This window comes from Crocodylus siamensis, chromosome 8 (assembly GCF_052110815.1).
Source record: "Crocodylus siamensis isolate JL-2025a chromosome 8, ASM5211081v1, whole genome shotgun sequence".
In the NCBI taxonomy this organism is placed as follows: domain Eukaryota; kingdom Metazoa; phylum Chordata; order Crocodylia; family Crocodylidae; genus Crocodylus; species Crocodylus siamensis.
The window spans coordinates 16,736,723-16,758,584 of record NC_143402.1 but is presented as its reverse complement, the minus strand read 5'-3'; the positions used below and the strand labels follow the sequence as shown (position 1 = coordinate 16,758,584).

At 42.2% G+C, this 21,862-nt stretch overlaps 1 protein-coding gene across 3 annotated transcripts in view; it reads left to right on the top strand.

The window, feature by feature from the left end:
* Positions 1-21,862, top strand: part of TRPC5 (transient receptor potential cation channel subfamily C member 5) — a 168,393-nt gene that overhangs the window by 47,425 nt on the left and 99,106 nt on the right. For all 3 annotated transcript variants that reach the window (XM_090060210.1, XM_090060209.1, XM_090060211.1), the window contains exon 2: positions 6,879-7,277. In XM_090060210.1, the coding sequence (XP_089916336.1) occupies positions 6,900-7,277 (378 nt within the window). In that variant the 5' untranslated portion in view covers positions 6,879-6,899. The remainder of the gene's footprint in view (positions 1-6,878; positions 7,278-21,862) is intronic.

The following is a 21,862-nucleotide window of genomic DNA, read 5'->3' as shown; positions in this document are numbered from 1 at the left end:
TTCCTGACAGAGAGGGGAATTTCTGGCTTTGGTCAGTTTGGACCTTGAAGTTGGGGGTCTTATTACATTTTTCTTGCTTGTATGGTGTCATTTTTTGAACAGCCTCTGCAAAATTAAAAAAAAAAATCATATGCAACACCCTAATGACCTACTTATTATTAACGGCACCTGGAATGATTAAGAACTTTTAGGAAGCTAATTAAACCCCAATCCCTAATTCAGTTTGGTTCTTTATATTATGGAATTTGGACAATGAAATTGACTAGTCAGTTTCAGTGTAATTGAATCTACATGTTCATTAAGGCGCTTTTGCTAATGCGCATTAAATTTAGTACCTCCATTGTGAGGTACTGGAAAAAGGCATGTTAGCCTATTTTAATGTGCATTTGCAAAAATGCACAGTTTTTTGTGATGCTTTAATGTGCATTAAAATAGGCTAATGCGCATTAAAGTGCACATATAGACGTGCCCAGTAGTAACTTCTCTTGTTCTTGTGTCCTAGCATACTACTGCAATTTTAGGAATGCAGTCATGACAAAGGACTATTCTAGTTTACCAAACCTAGTTTTGGGTTTAAACTTCTTGAGAATGTGACATTCCCTTTGCAAAAGGAAGATATTTTGTTGTAGAGGTTATAAAAAAAGCGTACCTTTTCCCAAAACTTCTGAGGACATGCACTTATTCACCAGGAGCTCTCTCCACTTTTACAAATTGTCAGAGAAGTCTCTGCTACTGATCAGAAAGCTGGTGGCCATGATACGGAGACTTCACAAAATTGCTGGAGATTTAGGATCTGGTCCACTTCCCACTGAACCCCATGAAAAAAATGATTTACTAAGAGCACAGTGTCCCTTTGAAAAAGAAAAATAATTGCAGAAGGTTAGAAAAGAAGTAAAATACAACTCCTGGTGGCACTTGTTCAGCCAGACACAGTTAGTAAATAGGAACTAATGCACAGTTAGTAAATAGGACTAGAAGAATCCAGTCACAGATTCAGTCAGTCGGTCTATTAAGTAAATGTATTATTATTTACCTAAGTGGCCCTTATAGACTATTTAAGAAACCAGGTTTCTAACCTTTTGAAAATGATCAATATTATTGAGTACATGGACTTTAAAATTTACAAATGAGTTAGTTCAGTCTATAAGTTATGAGCTGTATTTTCAAAAGCGCCCACTTCAAGAATGAAAATGGCAAGTAAGAACTGTATCTTCACTGATACACCCAAGAGAAAAAAATAGCTTTCTGAAGAGGGAATGAAGTGACATCAAATGTGGTCATGTTTCAAGCCACACAGTCTTTTCAGTGTCTTCAAGTATGAACCTACAGTAGGAGGAACAAGTAGATGTGGTATTTGCAAAGTGGCAGATGGGTATTTTGTTGACTGTTTTGGCTGCTAACACTGAAACCCATCAGTCAGGAAGGGTAGCTCTCAAGTGCTTGATTCCTGTTTCCATCAGAGGCAGATGTTCACATCAGCTGTGAGCAACCGGTTCCTGAAAGTAAACTACATATATAGGCATATGTATTCCATTTCCATTGCGGATTGGCCCTGACTGCTGATTGATGCCACCTGCCTACTTATAAATCAGCAAGCAAATTGGGTGAGAAAGAATAAACCAGTCACCTATGCTGCCATATTTTATGGGGAACATAGGAAAGAAACCGATACCAACTTTTTCTATTTCAGTTGTTTTTATTTGGTGAGAACTTTAGGAGTGCAGCACACTGGAGCATAGACTACAAAATATGCTGATATAAAAAAACACCTCACAAGAAATTCCCTTGTGAAAATCGAGTGGAAGCTTCCAAGATCCTCCCAGAAGCAGAAAGCAGGTTGCATGATGGACAGCTGCCTGCCCATACTCATTAATAACATCTTTCGACCAAACTGTAGAGAGAGAAGGTTGTGATTATTAATAATATTTCCCTGCTCTCATTTCTTCCTGCATGCCCAATACTTCCAGCATTTCACTCAAGCTTCCCAATTGGCCATTCCCATGGTTGCCTCTTATCACATCTAATTTGATGCTCTCTTCCATGGCTTCTCCTTACACTCACATTTTCCCTGATGCTTGTAAAAGTTCATCCTTGCAGAAGAGGGGGGAAAAAAAGCATGATAAAAAATGTGATGCTGTATTGAAAGAAGTTTAATTCCCACCCCCCCAAGCCCTTAGAGAGAGAGCCAACTTCTGCTCATCTGGTGCATCTTGTTAGTAGGGTTCAGAATGGTGCTGGTGGGGTTTTGCATATGTCATGAAATGTATAAAAACTGCAGGCCTGGAAAACTAAACATTTTTGATTTGTTATATCACCTGACTTTGCAGCGCTAGTGGTATAGAAAAGCTGTTTCATGTTATTTTTTCAAGGTTTTCATGGCTGCTTTCAAAGGGATAAAGTTCCACTTTCCTTGGCAGACAGCTTAAACATAAATGATGATAGTCTGAAGCTGCCTGAAGATTTGGAATGGCAGAAGCTAATGTGGTGGGAGGAAATACTGAGCATGAGACAGGTGACAGGGTCAAAGGTGAATAATAAGCTATGTCACCATATGATGTCCTTCTGTTATTTTGCCTGTCTTCATATTTTGTCAGATTAATATCATTGTCACACAACAAAGCGTTTGTAGTCCTTGCTGCCTCTTGAATCCAGTGCTCCTAGTCCAGAACAATTTTCTATAGCCCCAAATATTTAACGCAGATAGCAGGAAACTTTGCCCTGTAGAAAGAAGTCAAATGGAAAATGTGTATTTTTCAAGCTTTTTGCACAGATTCCAGTATATTAAAGCGACTGTGCAAAAGCAGCTGCTTATGTTTGCTGTTGCTGCTCTTTGAGGTCTGTGGGAATTGCCTGGAACTTTTCCTAGCTTGATTTCATCGATATTTTTCGTCTTTCTAAAATGTTAAAGAGGAGAAAGGATCTCTCCAGAATAAGTGGCATTTGTCAATGCAAATGTGTCGATTAGCATTCATTGTTTCTTTATCTACTTGATGCTGCTCACAGGAGGTCAGTTGGAAGTGAGCGATACACTGTAAAGTAGTACTTCCAGTAATCTGATAGGCATCTAAGTAGAATATGCTTGATTTTTACTAAAGTCTGGCTTCACTTCCAGATTTTACAGGAAAACCATAATGGGATTAGAATTTCTGTGCATGCTCCCAGACTCGCCCACTCTGGCATTAAATCTGACCAGCCAAACGAGAGTTAACAACCATTTCCTTTATGGTCAGAAAAGCTCAGTGGGAAATATAATAGCTTGGACATTGCCTGCTATCATTTTCAACCCCTGGCAACTGTTTGTTGGAGGAGGAAGCAGCTGTACAAGTGACAATGTATTTAATAGAGCTGATTGAATAATTCAGAGCAAATAATTCATTTGACGAATTTTCCCTATTCTGAAATATGGAGACTTCTCTTATGCTTGAAAATTAAGCACATGCTCTGCTGGATTGAGGCCTTCGGCCATATTGGGAGCTGGGGGTATAGCTGGCTTCGAGAAGCGAGGGTGAACTGTGGGCTTTTATCCCCCTACAAAAAAACTACTGGAACAGTAGCCTGGATTCTGGCCTGACACCTTGTGTCAATCCACTGACTTCTAAAAGGCTGTGACTTCGACCTGAATTTGAGCTGCTCGTTATATAAACATGCAATGAATTCTAACAGAAGCAGGAGCAGAGACTTGGGCAGCTGAGGTCCAAATTATCTCAAATGACAAATAAAACCCCCAGTCTGAGATTTCCACTGAGGAAACTATTTGGATTGCACAGTTCACTGGACCTCCATTTCCTTGTCATTTGCCCCATGAGAATGAAATATCCCCTATGCTTGGGGTCCTGTGCATCACCCTCACATTCCTGAGGGACTTTTCAGCCCCTCCTTGCTCACAATAGGAGACGCAAGTGGCCCAAGGGGGCATGGAAGTCTTTTCAGGTTGTCAGTGGAATGAGACTTACTGCTTTGCAATCCCCTAGAGTCCTTGTGCCATAAGCTCACCCTTTCTTGCCAGGATGGTACCCTTAGACCTGGGGGTGTGGGGAGCTACTGACACATGTGTCAAGAGACTAAACATACCTATTTTCAGCAGCAAAAAAGGTGACATCTCCAAGCTGCCTTGCAGCAGTGAACCTCTGTCCGGTACTCTTACGTCACACACAGCAGTGGTGCATGGTGCGGGGGCAGGCAGGGACAACGGGAGAGTCAGGTAACTTCCAGCTCTGTTACCGCCATGCTGCCATTGGACAGTGCTCGGGCTTTGTGCCTCTTGCTCATCACCCTTACTCTATGGTTGGGGACTAACATTTTCCCCTGAGAGACTTAGGAACCTTAATCCAAATTTCAAAAGTGATTTAGGCACTTAGGAGCCCAAGCCTTACTGACAGACAAAGCCCTCAGGAGGCTCAGACATCCAGGCCTAGTTAAAAAGTTTTGCTGCATCAAGACAGGACTCAACTTGTTGCTGTAGCAGAAAGAAGGACTCAGAAATGACCAACTCAGCCTGGCACCATTACTCACCAGCAGCCATCCTAGTGCAGTCGCACACCTGTTTAAATCACAGCACTTAAGCATGCAAATCCCAGAGACACGATGGAAAGCAAGATGAAGACAACTCTTATTTTAGAGTAAAAAACCAAGCCAGAGCACTTAAAGGTCATATGCAAGGCTTCATTTCTTTCTCAGATAGTGCCTAACACACACACACACACACACACACACACCTTCAGAGTCAAACAGATGTGCGTGGAGTTGTGATCCTTGCAAACTAACAAATGAGCCTTCTCCTGTAGTCATGGCTAACAGGGGATATGCAGAGCACTTTCAGATGTGCCAGATCCATTATAATAAACCTGTGGCCTCCTCAGAAATGTGCAGATGTCACTTTGCTGCATGCCACAGTCACCCACCACTTCATGGCCTCAGCAGGAACAGAACTCAGAGTATGCTACTCTGAACACACCGGGCTTCAGGCACCAGATCAAAGGCAGGACCTCAGCCAGCTGCTAAACTATTAAACATACTTACTTGCCCCATAGTGGGCTGTAGGGACCAGCGCTATCCCTGTACAGCGCTATTCTGTACAAGAGGAAACTGCAACATTACATTTTAAAGCAGAGTGGCTGGCTGCACAATTCAAACTGGGAGAGTTGCAGGAAATATATTTACACTAGGTGCACATCATGCGAAAATAGTGAAGAATATCCCCCTTGGGCTCAGGATGAATTTATTGCACTTATAGCAGTGCATCACAACAACAAACAAACGGGTGCATGTGCATGGCATCATGCTGCCTTGGCTGCTTTGCCCACGGTCTCTCAGCGAGTCATACGTCCCCTGTTTCGGATGAAACAAGTGAGTGCATTGAATGATTCCACCTTCCAAACAGGTTGGATTCTTATTTGGTTGCTAAGCTTTAACACCCTCCTCTTGAAATTTGAATCTCATCATTTAACATCTATCACATACAATACCATTGCCAGAATTCAAGCCAGACAGACTACTTTTTTAGGCAAGAGCTATCCTGTCGTACCTATGTACAATTTGGCATAGTAGGGAGGGCTTGAACCATTTTTAAAAGTACAAAAGAGGTGTTGAATTGTGCGTGAGAAAAATGTATAGTGCAGCAAAAAACAGAACCTGGAATTGTTGACTCCCAGTTCTCTGTGAAAACCCTGAGAAACCTCCTGTTCCTTCTGTCCCCTCAGCTTCCTACCTGCTAGATGGTGGACAGAGATAACCCCCTAGATCGGGGTGGGCAATTACTGAATTTTGGCAAGCCATCGAGGGCCGCATGACAGGCAGCCAGGGGCAGATAAATATTAATTTTCTACATTTTTAGGGGCCCCGCGGGCCGGATAGAATGGCCTGGCGAGCTGCACCCAGCCCCTGGGCCGCATTTTGCCCACCCCTGCCCTAGATAATATGCTGCAATTTGGTTTGGGCAAATAGCTGGAGAAAATGATCTAACAGGTATTTTGACTGAAAAGACCCCATGGTACTGACCCAGTGAGCCTCACTGGCTCTGAAGTGGTAGGAACACCCACCACTAAATATTTGAAAACCCTTCTACCCCCACAGTAGCACCCTTCATCCTGTGGGCCACCATGCCCGGTGGTATGATCTTGATTCCTCATCAGACTCTTCCAGCAAGGAGGCAGACCTAAAGTTCGATATGCCGTGCTCATTCAAGGGAAGGATTTCTCTAGGCTGCAGGAGCACAGTGAGCTCTGGAGAGCTGGAGTGATGTGTTCCACATGGCCTATCTTTGGGACCTGTTTATAAAACACGGAGAGTGAAGCATTTAAAAATTAAAATAGCGCTAAGTTTTTAAAATAAAACCATGACCAGGTCAAAAAATAAATATGAAGGAAACATAAGCCCTACTTCAAAGGAAGGGGGAGGGGGTAGGAGCAAGAATAATGCAAGAAATATCATTAAATATGACAGAATGGTGGAAGCTGACATAGCTCCTTTGCTTCAGTGGAGCAGAGTTGCTTATAGTAGCTGAAGGTCTGGCCCAGCTATTATAAAGGGATAGGAAAAACACTGACTGAAAACAGAGCAGAGGTGAGAAATCTATTTATTCACACATTTGATGGATCGTCCATTAACAGCAGCTGGGGCTGGTGATCAGATGAAGAGAAGAGCACTGGCGTGGGGTACAACCAGTGTTATCCTGTGCATTGTCCGGCTGAATATGAGACTGTAACCTCTAGTCTTCCACATAGCCCCTAATATGCTGATCATTGGGGAACGTGAAACTTATTGTACAGGAAATCAGCTTCCCTGCTAAGGATTTTCAGCAATTTTAGCGGCACTGGAATGGAATCAAGTAATTGCTGTTATTGCCAGCACTAAGTGTCTGTCTTCTTCCCTTCTAACAGGCTGCACAGTCACTATGAACAATGGCCCAGCTATACTACAAAAAAGTAAACTACTCGCCCTACCGAGATCGGATCCCACTGCAGATTGTGCGGGCAGAGGCAGAGCTCTCCGTGGAAGAGAAGGCCTACCTCAGTGCTGTAGAGAAGGGGGACTATGCCAGCGTGAAACATGCCCTCCAAGAGGCTGAAATCTACTACAACATCAACATCAACTGTATGGATCCTCTTGGACGCAGCGCCCTTTTAATAGCCATAGAGAATGAAAACCTGGAGATCATGGAGTTGCTGCTGAGCCACAGTGTGTACGTTGGGGATGCCCTGCTGTACGCAATACGGAAGGAAGTGGTGGGGGCTGTGGAGCTGCTTCTGAATTACAGAAAACCAAGTGGTGAAAAACAGGTTAGTCCAATATCCAGCAAGATTCTGTTTGCCAGCAGCTTGGTTAGGTCCCGGTTTGATTGCAAGCTCCTGTGGGTCTTAATCCGGGCACAGGTTTTCTTGAGTGACATTTCTACAGAAAATCCCAGGTCGTTGCTTCAGTGCATTTCTTTTTGTGAGCCAGTACCCCAGAAGAGGTTTGGGAAGGGGAAGAGTTACTTTGCTGTTGGAGGTGATAGCGTATGTGGGAAATGTAAAACAAAGGTCCTCATGAAAGAGTCCAAAGCTTTTTATAAGACACATCAGTGCTGATCTGCTGGACAGTTTCCAGCCTAATTGTAACTTCTATTCCATGGGCAATTTCAGTTTCATAAAGTACTCTTTTTCATGTCTCATCTTTCCTATTTGAGCAAACTGAATTATAGAAATATATTTTGCAGTTTAGTAATTTAGGGTCTTTTGAAATCTTAATTCACATGTGTAAGCATAAGCTATTGCTATGTATTGTTATATTGCTACTGCAAACTGCAATTGCTTTTCCAAATGAAACCTCAGTCCTGGATTTTCTTAACTTTAAGCAAATGAGCAGTCCAATTTAAGTTAGCATTTATGCCATCATCTTGGCTGCCACACCAGGACTGAATTGAAGAGACTGCCAGAATGAAAACAAGCAGCTACAACTGGCATAGGGATAAGAACCCATGCCTTCTGTAGACTGGCAGAGAGGGGGCCCTTTGACAATACCCACCAATGGTTACACATGTAAGTCACAGTGCAAAGTCTTTTGTCACGTGTTTGAACTCAAAGTTTTTTAATGTGCCTAACTTTTTGCAAGATCAGGGTCTGGATCTTTGACACAAGTGCTATCAATTCCGCTGTATCATTCAATACTTGTTCTCTCTCTTCATTTACAAATACTGTAGCCAAATTCAATAGCTTAAACATAGTGTTAGACTCTCTAGTTTTTTTTCCATATCCTTTGGTTAGAGCAGAAGGCTAGAAAAAAAACCTGCTTTCACTACCCAATTTTTTTTTTTCCTTTTCTGAAATCTACTGAAACACATTGTATTTCATAAAAGAATTGAAGGAGTAGTATGATCTAATCATTGAGAGGATCTCTCTTATTAAACAGACTGGCCCTTAATGTGCATCTTTTCAATAATAATTGTAGACAGTCAAATGCAGTTACGAAATACTTCAAATCATCACAACCAACTTCGAAGAATGTCCAAATTACAATGCAGAAACACTAACAATTCAGCCTGCTACGGCAGCGTTATTGAAATCCTGGAGACATTAAATAGAAGGATATTACTAATGCGTTAGATAGATAAAATAGATCAAGAACATTTCCTGATAGAGTTAAATAGAAATACTCTTTTTCTGTACCCAGCATTTGTGGCAAAATATGGACCATGCATTGGGAAATGAACAGTAGTGTGTTCTCACTGTTCTAGAAAGACTGGATATTCTGTCTGGAGATGCCCTAAACAGGGAAGGGCCAAAGCTAGACTAAAACTGTACTGAAAATATCCTTTAGTATAATGAGGACTACTAGTGTTTATGTGAGGTTAAGTACAAGTTCATTTGAATCATCTATGATTCTATGTGGATTCCAAACTAGTCTTTTAAACTGCAGAGCTTTTCATTCATACATCACAGCCACTGCTAGGTTCAGGTGACAGAGCTGAAATCAGTGGTGCCAGGCAGTTTTAGAGGGGTTGAGAAATGGGCCCAACTTCTTTGTCTTAGTACTGTGTTTCACAGTGGACCCATTTATTTTCTTCATGGGCATAAACCCATACTTATCCCTCTTTATATTTACAGCTATATTTATGTGAAAGAAGGGCAGACTTTTCTGTTAATTGCAGTGGGCATGACAAATGTCTGAAAAAAACAAACCCATCTTCATGTAAAACATGGACAGAATTGTACAGTGTTCCCAATAAAAATCCCCAGATAGAAAATCCCCCTGGTTCTAATTTTGCATATAAGCTCAAGCAAGCAAGTCACCAGATCAGGAAAAAAAAAAACAGCCCCGGAGTTTCAACACTGTGGTTTTGCTTCAGCTCCTTCTGTAGGCTTCAGTGGGAGTATACCTGCAGGACTGGTTGCCCTCGGTTCTTCAGTCTCAGCAATTAGCCAAACGATGCTAACAATTGGTATTCACTTCATGTACACTGGTATCATACTCAGGGAAAAGAAATGCCTAGTTAAGCATAGTTAGGACACACAGCTTAACACATCAAGCCTCAAAGCTAATGCCTCTGTCAGAATTCAGATCCCTTATGATAATGTCAGAGCAGCATCAATGCAGGTCCCTTAAGTATCTTTCAGGGCTCCTCCCCATCAAATTTTTTTCACAGAAGTACCCCACAAACCCTATTAACACCGGGGAGCAGCTGAAAATGATTTGCAAGACAGGAAGTGTATGCCCATGTGTGCCCACTGCCTAGTCCTAGTGGGTTACGGTCTTCATAGTGTTCATTAAAATCACACAAAAGAAACCATTTCCCCTGTTTTGGACAGAATGGTTGTTTGGCAGTGGTTTCTATTTAGATGAGAAATCCATGGTGTGGAACCAGGGCATTTCCCTACCATAAATTGGTTTATTTGCACAAGGCACACAAGGGTGTTTCTCAGATCAATGGCAGGGACATGATCAGATATAGGAAGATCCCTTCTGCAGACACCCCCAGGTCCAACACACCAGCCTTGTCCTTATTTAGGGACTGTCTGTTTGCCTTTGCTTCACTGCTCGGCTCTTGGGGGAGTCCTCTGCCTGGTCACTGAACCGTTTAATACAGTCTTGGAACTTCAGAAACCCGGCTAGTTCCCTACTCTCTTGTCACCAAGTTCGGGGTATCTCGAGAGTCCAGTTGTCCCTGCTATCACGCACAAAGAAGAGTGCTTTTTCCACCTGCAAACATTCAAGGCTTGCAGTTGCCTTTGCAACAAGGTCCTGTGATGGAAGACCACTAGCACTCTTCAGCATAATAGTTCTTACTGACTCATCATCTTGACTTATCTGAACCCATCTGAATATGGTCAGGTCACCCTGTCTGAAAATACATGGTCAGGATTACAGCAGGTCCTTCTGTGGTTACTCAGGCAAAAGTGCCTGGCCCCAAGTCTTTGCATGGTTTGCTAAAGTGTCAGCTGCAAATATGATCACTGAGGGTGGAAAAACAAACCTTGCATGTTCTTACACACCAGACATCTCAGGCGGAGAGCTCTGCCTTATCCCCACTCAACTAGGCCAAGTCTGGTGTGGGAGAATTTCTGGGTAGTAGGCAAAAATAAGGGAAGAGCTATGAGGGTTTTCTGGCTCCTGTGAGCATCACCCCTACCTAGCGGAGACAAGTTCTAGCAGGTGACAAGGGTTGGCAACAAAGTACTTCATACCCCATTATTAAATGATGCTGGGTAGCCATTACTCTTCAGGCCTTTGTTAAACTGCAGGTTTGCAGCTTAACTGTTGTCTTCTGAAAGTGCTCCAACAATTGCAGTGATAAGTCATATGCCAGTAACTATAACAACGTGCTTCTCCAGTGCTGCGGCTCTGTCAGTCTCGAGTGTGTCTAGAGAGAAAGAAATGCAATTTGGTTTACATGGAAAGTTTAAAGGAGCTGAGGACAAGTAGAAATACTTTGAGGAGAGCTACAAATGCACAGTATAGGTGGGCATTCTCAATGGGGATGTGGTAAAGCAGATTTAGTTCCTGTTAGGTTTACCTGCAAGAAAACCTCATGGGCTGTTTAAGACTGCGTTTCTAATAAGGTCTGTTCTGCCTGAGCACAGCAATTTACAGCCACAATTTTGTGCACTGAGATCTAGGTCTTTTGATGAAACCATTACGAACACTTCAGCATTTGTATGCAGAATACTCCCACTCATGACAAAATATGCTTCAGTAATAGTGAATTATGCTGGCCAAGGTTTGGAGATTTTGGGTTCAGCTGTAGGGTCATCATGTCATTGAAACTTTTTTTTTTTTTAATCAGTGGAAAGTCTATGGAGCCCACTGCAAACAAAGGTGAGCTTCCTCTTGGCTTCCCTCACAGCTGGACTGAGTCCTAATGCAACAGGGCAGAGAGGGAAAGCTGGTTCTGCAGAGAAATAAAGCTGGCTGTGTTGTTCACTGCTAGGGATATTTGTTACAAAATACAGCTTCTTTTTCCATGTGCAGTCATATGGATATAATTACTCTTCCCAAGTGTTCACAAAATAGTTTAGTCAAACAAATTTCAGAGCCAGCAATAAATTATTTACCAGGTGTTTGCTTTGGCTACTTGCTATTTGATATAGGTGATATCCAAGTGTCGTGCCTGCTGTCCAGTTGGAGGACTGAAACTTTTTATAATGGAAAAATAATGAATAACATGACTTATGAAGCCAACAGAAGTCAGGAAAACCACCTTCTGTATTTACTAATGTTTTACTTTTTTATGGTCATCCTAAAACAACAATTAGCTGGGAATAAATAGGAGCCAAAATTGGTGCTTCTTGTTGCAAAAATATTTGCCAGCTGCTGTTTGCCTATTTTTAGGGAGGAGAAAGAGGTGGACCTCTCTTTCATTCCATGTTTAATGAATATACGTTATATATGTTTAATCTTCATGTTGAAGATTAAAGGTTCTACCAGAATGCTGGTCATAAATAATAATAATGAAGCCCCCTCACAAAGAATGGAGAATGAAAAGTGCCAGCTCCTCCATCTGGTATAAAATGGTGTAAAACCATCATCTTGTCTGTAGCCAGGCAGATTTACACCAGCTGACCATTTGGCCCCTACTGATCTTTAGGACGTTCAGAGCAAGGCTTTCCTTGCTGCAGGCTGCATTTGTCAGTATGTATCATAGGCGATGGGAAGGAGAAGATAGAGATACTCAGGGGACTTGACATTACAGCGGGATCCTGATCTTGTTTTCATTGGCTAAGGACAGACATTATACACAGACTGGTTTAAGTGATCAGAAACTGGTTTAAACCTGTAACAGAACAGATGTTCAGTGCACATAAACCAGTTTGAAAATGGCTGAAACCAGTTTAAGATAAGCCTGGTTGGATGTAGTATCAGACTTAACTGATTTGGGTCAAACTGGTTTATGCAATGTCTGGCCCAGACCCCTTGTTGGTTTCAGTTAAACCAGATTCCCCCAGCATCCCAGCATGCTCTGGGCTGGGTGTGGCTTTCTGCTCCACAGCAGAGCTGGCCCCTCCCCTCTGCTCCCTGGCTGGAGCTCAGCAGAGACTGCAGGTGTCTGCTGGCTTCTCCTTGCTCCTCCCATCCCCTCCCTACTTCCTGTGAAGCAGGGATTGCCCCATCCCCTCTGCCTTACACAGACACCTCACAGCATTAGCTAGTAGATCACATGCTGGCTACAGCCTGTGCTGTGGCAGACAGGACAAAGGCAGAATCAACAGGTAGCTGGTAATGTCCCTGTGTTGTTTTCTTAATGACATGGTAAACTCTAAGTTAGGGATGATAAATATTATGTTATCAATTCCCTGCTGTGCTGGTCAGGAGTAGGGGAACCCCTCCCTAAACAGAGCATCCTGCTATGCCCCCCTCAGCTCAGCACTGTAGAAGGGAAGGGAGGGCTGCTCTAGCACCCCTCAGCTTCTAGCCTGAGCCACTGCAGGCATGTGTCTGCATTTTTTCAGTCCAGAAGGGATGTCTGTGCAGTTACAAACCTGTTTAACCTAGCCAGGTTAGACTAACCTGCAAAGACTGAATCAATTCAGGCTCAGGAGTTTTGAATGTCTGTCCCTAGCCATTGGAATTATTCCTGATGGAAGTGAGACAATGAAATGTAACTCTCTAGCTAGGGACAGAAGTTACACACAAACCAGTTTAAGGGCATTTTTACATGTGCAAGTGCCGCAGCACTGGGCACTTTGAAAAGCACCCTGAGCTGCAACGCTTTCAGTTGTATAAGTGGTAAAATGCACATCAGTGCTGAGAAAGTGGTTGTGGCATACTTTTGAACTAAAACATCTCAGAGGTACTTTAGTTCAAAAGCTCATTGCCTCCATTTTCTGCATGCTGACGTGCATTTTGTCACTTATACAACTGCATGTGGCATAGCACAGTGCCCATCAGCTCGTGTGTGGAGCAGACTCGATTAATAGAGTCTGCTCCAAAAGCAGCAGACTTCCAGCATGTCACGGGACAAAAAGGTATGTGTATAAATGCCCTTAGTGATCATACACTGGTTTAAACCTGTAACAGAACATAAGTTCAGTGCATATAAACCAGTTTCAAAATGGCTGAAACCAGTTTGAGATAAACCTGGTTCAATGTAGTATCAGACTTAACCGATTCAGCTCAAACTAATTTATGCAATGTCTGTCCCAGACCCCTCCCTGGTTTAACTTAAAACAGAGTCCCCAGGCATCCTGGCCTCACCCCTCTGCTCCCTAGCCAGAGCAGGGGTGGGCGGGGATGGTGGCATGGCCTGGGTCCATGCTAGTGGGACAGGGAAGGGGGAATTAAACCCCCTTAAACCCTCTCCCTGGCCAGTTCACTTAAAGCTACTGCCAGGGCTGGCCATGCCTCCCAGGACAGCATCCCTGCAGCTGAGGGCACATTTTAGCACTCCCCAGCTTCTGGCCTGAGCAACCGCAGGCATGTGCCTGCATTTCCTGAATGTCTGTTCACTTGCAAATTGGTTCAATCTAGACAAGTTAGACTAACCTGCAATGACTGAAACAATTCAGGCTCCAGCTTTTTGAATGTCTGTCCATAGCCTCTGTCTCTAGAACAGGGACAGCACATGCAGTGGCAGTGCAAGGTTCTTTAGATTACTTTATTAGTGCACCTTTGGTATGAGTTTAGAGCATGACCTGTGGCCCTTAAAGTCCAGGGAGACAGTTTGTTGCCTCCTAGGATTTTTGGATAGGGCTTATTGGGCATGTATACACATACATTTGTCTGCTCTGATGCGTCAGAGATTCAGCACATTGGAACAGATTAGATTAATCAAGTCTGCGCCACCTGCGAGCTGATGAACCTGGTGCTGCATTGCACACATGCGTTTGTTTAAATGGCGAAATGCACGTCAGCGTGCAGAAAACACCTTCACAATGTGTTTTAATTCAAAAACATGCCACCACCATTTTCTCAGCAGTGATGTGCATGTTGCCATTTATGCAAATACCCACTATATGCAGTGTTGCATATCACAGCTGAAGGAATGTATGGAGTCTTACATGCATGCACCGTTGTAGCACCTTTCTGCTGAAAGTGTTATGACAAGCTCCAAGCACCTGTGCTGTGAGGACCTGTCTACCACCAGATGCTGCTTTCAAAAATGAAATGCAGGCTTGGCCTCCATTTTACACCCCAGATTTGTTCCTGAAGTCCTGCACCTGCAGAATGGATGGTTGTGCAGGGACAAAGCAAGCTGTCAGACCTGTAGCTGGTCAAAATTATGTTAGGGACTGAACATCAAGTACCAATGTTCAGACACAGATTGTGTGGGCACTAATTTCCCCTACCAAAGAGAAGCCACTTTTTGTGCAAAATAATTTTAATCCAGTTTCTTATAGCAGTTGAATTTCCTGACAAATTCTTCCCAGAAGGCCTGGTCAGAAAGCCATTGAAGTCAATAGGAATCTTTCTACTGACCTCCTTGGATTTTGAATGAGGATTTATGAGTATTCAGGGACCTTTTTAGTGGGATCCTTTGTGATTTCTACAAAATAATGTAGGCGAAGTGAAGAGCTTTTGGTGCAGTAAATCATTTGATTTGCATGAATCTGGCATAATTTTTAACTTGTGGCAATGTGTTCATTTCCAATGCAAATTTATACTCTGGCTGAATCCTGAGCCCTGCTTCTGTCCTTAAGAAATGAACTTCTAATCAGTTGCTATCTGGGTTACTTACTGTCCACAGTCTAGACAAACACTTTTCTGAGTAGCGGTTTTGCTCGTATCTATCAGGGCTCACAGCAAATGTCTCCATAAAATGATGCTAACATTCCTCATCTCTGCCAAAATTAGCCATTTGCCCATGGCAGATGGCTCCAAATTAATCCGTTTCACAGATGGAACTACAAATGTAAATGTCCCAAGAACAAGAATACAAAAAAATACTTTTAGTATTTGTAATTTTTACTGAATTTGTTTCAAAGGTCAGTAGGATGCATGAGTCAATGAGATCTCAGCAGATACCAATCCCTGTATCTTCCAGAGAATGAACATTGCAGAGATAAGCCCTGAGGGAAATTTAGTTTTGCAGAAAACACTGTAGGAATAAAAGGTGAGTTTAGGATCTTTGTCAATAATCCTTAGGCACCTGCTGAAAGAAGGCCATTAAACTTGATAGCATTTGCTAACTTAAATTTGACCTCATAAAATCCTATTTCAAATGAGCTGATGATAGGAAATCTACCTTAATCCCTGTGTGTGAGTAAATATAATAGATCTGTAATCTGTGAACTTTCATGAACCTGAAATGATATGCTGCATTAAACCCATTCCATTCTTGCCAAAGCCAGGTTAGAACTATGATTCAGGCTAGTTTTAGTTTAGCTCTCATAATCAGGTAGGGATCTTCCTCCTTGTTCAAAAAGAGTCAAGGAAAGGAGTTCTCTGACCTTTTCCCATAACCTGATTTAAGCATGAATGCTATTCGCTCCAAGGCACATAGAGTTACCGAGTATTTGTAATTAAAATGAAGGAACCAGATCAATTACAACAAAGATGGCTGAAGGAACCAGATGAATTACAACAAAGATGGCTGGCATATAAATGCTAAATAAAATAAAATAGACTATTACTTGAAAGTATGTAGGAAATCAAGGGTGTTCCCAATACCTAGAGTAAAGGACACAGTCATCTGCTACAGGTACCTGCTAGCAACATAGTGAAATGGTTAAATTCTCCACTATAAAAAGATTATTCCTCATCTGTCCTGCTTTCCTGGGGAAGAGGGATATTTTTACTGCTTCTGGTCTTACTAAGCTTTAAGGAAAAGCAAGGGTATATGTAAACTATGGCATAATTGTATCAAACTCCATAGCAGCCAACTCCTCCGCTCTAAGCCAAGGAAGAAACTGATGTGTGTAGGGGGCATTCAAGGAGAGGCAAGGTGAATGCATGTATGACTCGCATTGTGTATACATGGTGCTTATGGCTGATGTCCTACTCCTGTATAAGGTCTAGAATCTCTCTAGATGCCTATTCCAACCTGCCTGCAATGCCAGAGGCAAGAGAATGGCACCAGTGTCTAAAAACCCTACAACAGTCAAAGGAGAACACAAAAGCTAAATATTGAATGCCTATCTAGGTCTATCCATAACCATAGCCCCCCGTATCTGAGACAGAAAGTTTCAGCAAGAGGTCCGTAGTGGAATTGGAAAGATGTCCCAGGGGCTGGAAGCACGTTTAGAAACAGAACTGTCCTAGGGACGGTTGAGGAAGCTTAGGGGAAGGTTTAGACATATGTACCCGGTATGGAAATACTTGAGAAAGAAAGTCTCAATGCAAAATTGCATTTCTTTCTTTCTCTCATGTCTCAGAATCTAAAACCAGCTATAGCAGCATTGATGCTTAATGGCTCTGCCAGCGTCCAACCTTTTCATTATTTTTATTGATGCAGCAATAATTCACAGCTATAGTTAACAACGGGTCTTTGACACCAAAGTCTACCCTGGAAATGGATTCCATCTAATTAAACCAACCACAGAGAAATCAAAGACCACTTCATTTAATCATCACATTGAACCAGGGGAAAACACTCTGAAACTTAAGAGAAGGGAACAAAGACAGGCTGGGAGGAAGAACTGGCAACAACATCCTCAGGCTATGTACCAGATACTGCAACTAACTGAAAAGCACAAGTACAGATTGAGAAGCTCAGTGCCAGATATTAGACATTGAACAATGAAATCGGTCCCCAGATATTTCAAATTAGCTAACAAAAAGACAATTATTATTTATTACACCATTCAGGGTAGTTCCTGGGGGCAAACCAAGAAGAGTGTTGTGTGAGGCATGGATAAGAAACAGGCTCTGCCTCAGTGAGCTTACAAGCTAAAGCTTAGACAGATGGAAAGGTCAGGGAACTGGAACTATGTTGGACACTATATTGGGAATTATCTTTAATCATTTGTAAGTGCTGTTCCTAATACACCACGTAACGTGCTCAATCTGTTGCTACGTCAGCTGCTAGCAACATGGTGCAGTTTGTTAGGGCAAATTTCTTTTAACGCTTGTAATAAAGCAATTGAAAAACAAGACAGCTCAACTGTCTGAGCTCTCTAGTGACCGGAAACCCTAGAGCAGGGCCAACACCTTGTCTGCGCGGCACGTTCAGTCCCAGAGGCAGGAATTAGAGGATCAGAGCTCAGTTTGGCAACCTCTTTGCAGGAAACTGTTTGCTCAACAAACAATCTGTTTTTGTCTCGGTTCCTACGTGAACAAACTTATGTCTTTACCTGTGTTTTTAGTGTTGATATTATTAGTTTATCAGCATATTACAATCTGCAAGTTGCTCACCAACTCAGTGGGTATGGCTTCAGGTATTTACTATTTGTGCTGCATGATTGGTTGTCTAAACCTCTTTCCGTTTGCTTCTGAATCCTGAGTGGATGATTCCCAACTCCAGAAAGAATTTAAGAAAAGACGCTCATAATTTTTTTGGCAAGAATATCCATGAATACTTATTAGTATGCATATTAGCAATACATTTACACTTTCAAAGTGCATGCCGGAGGACATTTTTAGAGTATAACTTTTGGAGGAAAGTAAGTATAATATGTTCTGGATCCTGCTTGAAAAACCGAGTACTGTAAAAAACGAATGCTTCCAGAATTTCTTTTGCAGTATTTCTGCTTAGAGTGTTGAATACAACCAGGAATAAGGTGGCATCTCAAAGTCCCCCCCCACACACTTCCATTGTGGCAGTAGCTAACTTGTTGTGGCCTGATTTACAGCTTCCTGTAGTGGCAATGAAGAGAGGCAGCCAGCAAGTCCGGATTTCCTCCAGCTCTGGGCCTGAGAATATCTTATATTTTCTGCAAGACTTCCCACCTTTGCCATGTACAGTAGAAATCATGAAGGAACAGGTTGGCACACCAGCCAAGCCACTGAGATGGCTCAGAGCAGCTGCATCATAAGATTTCATTCATGCGAGTGTGGGGAGGACTCAGGCACTGCTTTCCGACGTTCACCATGCAGAAAGTTAAAGCCAAACTTCTCAGGCTGCTGAGTCAGCTCCTGTCACAGCAGCATTTAAGGTGTGCTGTTAATGAAGGATTTTAACATGGCAGCAGTCAGACTAATGAAGAAAGGGATTAGATAAGCGCTTTCAAAGACAGAACCATTCTGGGTTGTTCCCCTGCCGTTTCTGTTGTGAGAGAGGATTTTCTAAACTGTTATTGCTTTGTACTCTGTGGTATTTGCGCTCTTATTCAGCAACTATATCTTCAGATTGTGCATACTGTTCTTTATTACTGAAACCATGCTGTACTCACCACCTGTAAGACCTACACTAACCAAATCAAAATGGCTGCGATGCTGAGCAATCTGCTTTGTAAACTAAAAGATCTGATTTGTGCTAGACTGGCGAGTGAGGGTAGGCAGCACTGAACTAACCCCTGATGCAACCACTCAGTTAGCTTTCCTGACCAAATCTGGATTTTTTAAAGGTAGATTGTCAAGTGTGGTTTAAAAGAAACAAAACAAACAAACCTCTCCTAAACAAAAGCTGTAAGGCTGTAGTGACCTGTCACTTCAATGAAACGTAAGGATCCACCTCCTGTCTGCCCCTATTAACATACTAAGCAAAATAGGTAGACATTTGACATAAAAACTAATATAAACACCATTAAAAACATTCATATTAAATTATGTTAGCACTCCTTGTCCTTGTTACAACTTAGCGGGCGATTGCTATAAAGATGAAGGAATAAAAACTCCAGCTCATATTGCACTGGAGTTTATTTCTCCCAGGCACTGTGTTTATATGTGCACCCAGGACTGCAGCACGTTGAGCTGGATCAGATCAGCCCCAGTTGGCAGGAGGCCCAGGGGGGTCAGCCTGCCAGCCTGGAGATGCTCCTGCCCAGCTCTGTGTGCTGTGGAGGGGCTGCGCAGGGTACGAGGGTGTTCCAGTGCAGGGCTAGGCAGCAGGCAGCCCCCACACTGAAACACCCTCATTCCCCAGCCAGCCCTACCAGCATCTACACGTGCATTGCTGCAGAATAAATAACCCTGGATAGCGCTTGTATTTAGTCTGTCCTAATAGCACTGCACATATAGACAGTGACATTATACTCCAGAGCTAATAAGGGAACTCCACAGTAAATGTCTTATGTAGACACACCCAGTATGGAAAATATGTAGATCAGGCAGAAGAAGTAATTAAAAAGACTAGAAAATGTAAGGTTGTCTCTTTTCTTCCCTAAGTAAGCATGACCCTGTAAATTAATTATTATGGTTATTGTTATTATTATTACTACTACTTTTACTAGCATTAAGAAAATGACTTTTCAGGCAACATCTGTTATTATTGCAAGTTGCCAACTATGGATTATTTCAGCTTGTTTGGGTTAGAGGAAAGCTTATCTGTAAAACATGCAATGTATAAGGTGCATCAGTGCTCCAAAGCCTTTCGTTAGGACAAGGATTTAATGGGACTGGAGTGGGTAAGCTCTTTAGTGAGATTAATTTCCATTTTTTATTTGTTAGCGATTGCTGATTTTTAGTTTTCATTGTCACCAAAAACTCCTGTTCCCATTCCTGAGTAGCAATTAAAATGAAGAAAAATGGAAAAGATCTTTAAAAAAAAAAAAGTGGGTTATGTTTTTAAACAGGAAAAAAAATCTCATCTATACTAAACACATCTCTCCAGCTGGACTGCAGTAAAGGAACTAGCTTGACTTTCCACCTTTGTCAACACTACTAGATATATATCTGAACAGCTGACAGAGAATAAAATGATGGTTATGTCCAGAAAAGAACTCTGGGTTTTGCCAAAACTCAGATAATTCCCTTCTTGTCCACAAGTCAGATTCTGGTCTCAGCTGCAACGGTGTAAACATGAAGTAAATCCCTCGAGTTATTCTGGATTTATCTCGATGTAAATGAGGGAAGAATTTTATCCTCTGTTTATTTTGTTTAATTTGACAAATATTCTTTGTTGAGTCCTGTGTTCTGTATATGAATAATAATATAGAATTAATTTACTAACTAGGGGATGGCAATATCCCACAGTTACATTACAACACATTATACAATTTGTCGCTGTAATGAACTTCTCCACTGTGTTTACACAAACAAGAAGTCATCACCAGGAGAGAGAGCAGTTGCAAAAATCTTATAGCACTAAACCTGATCTATGACTCTCTGCAAACAGTAGGGCTGGGTTAGGGTTAAGGTTAGGGTTAGGGTTAGGTTAATGCCTTAGTTTAGATCGGTAGTGAACCGAACACACATTCACCCTTTGGGGGGGGCGGCAAATCTTAGACCAGGTTCCGCAATTTTAAAACCAGTCTATGCATGCCAAGCTTCAGTTCTGTTATGGGTATAGACTGGTTGCGTGGGCCAAACTTCTGTTCTGTTACCAGCATAATCTGATTTCTGATCACGTATACCAGTAAAAGTATAATGTCTGTACCCAGCCTGGGATTCAAGGCTTTTTTGGGATATAAACCCTTCCATGCTGGATTCCCACTTCATTAGGTTCCTCTTCACTGAGGCAAATGACACACTTCCAGAGCAAACCAATAGGTTTTATTTATTTATTTATTTAATTGAAATAGAAGAGGCTTAAAACACAAGCTATCTAATTCTTAACAGCATCCTGCTGAGATTAGGAGAAGAGATTGCACATTGCTTGCCCTCTGTGTTCATCTAATCATCAACCCCTGCTTCTACTCTCCCTCCCTGATGAGAGTGGCTGTAGCGGTAAACTCCTGCTAGCGAGTATGACTGTATCCAAGGAAGAAGTGCTCAGAGGTCTGTATCCTGGGTAGTGACGTTTGCCATTTCTGCTCCCCCACTGAAGTCAGCATCTGGGGATTATGCCCCACTCCCCCACCCTCAATTATGTTTCAGACTGAGCAGTGTTAGGTTGCTTTAAATGCACATCTGCAAAATCCTTCCTTCTTACAGCCTCCTTGCTTCCTCCATTTTCTTATTGCCCAACAAAAAGACACGTTATTACTGCAGTGCAAGTTCAAAATAGTGACATCTTTTGACAGTCGATCTGGCTACACCGTGGTTCCTAAACACATGGCTGAGCACGGCAAGCCCAACACTGTTTGCTGCCACTGTCAAACGCTCGAGGTAGACTTGCTAGCTCTATATAAGCAATCCCCTGGGTCCACCTCAGTTTTTAAACACTTGGATAAGCAGCCAAATTAAAACTAAAAGAGTCTAAAGGAAATATGACTGCTTGAGAATCTTTCTGGCTCAAAAACAGCTTGGTTATATAAGAGTCAGGTGCCTGCTCTCTCCGAGAGCTACCACTAAAGTGCTGAACTAATGGATAGTGTAACTGGCCTCAGATACATTTAAATATAAGTAATATTATTATTTAGCAATGTTTAGTTCATAGCTGTCTTGTGTTTAAGGCTCTTCTATTTAAATTAAA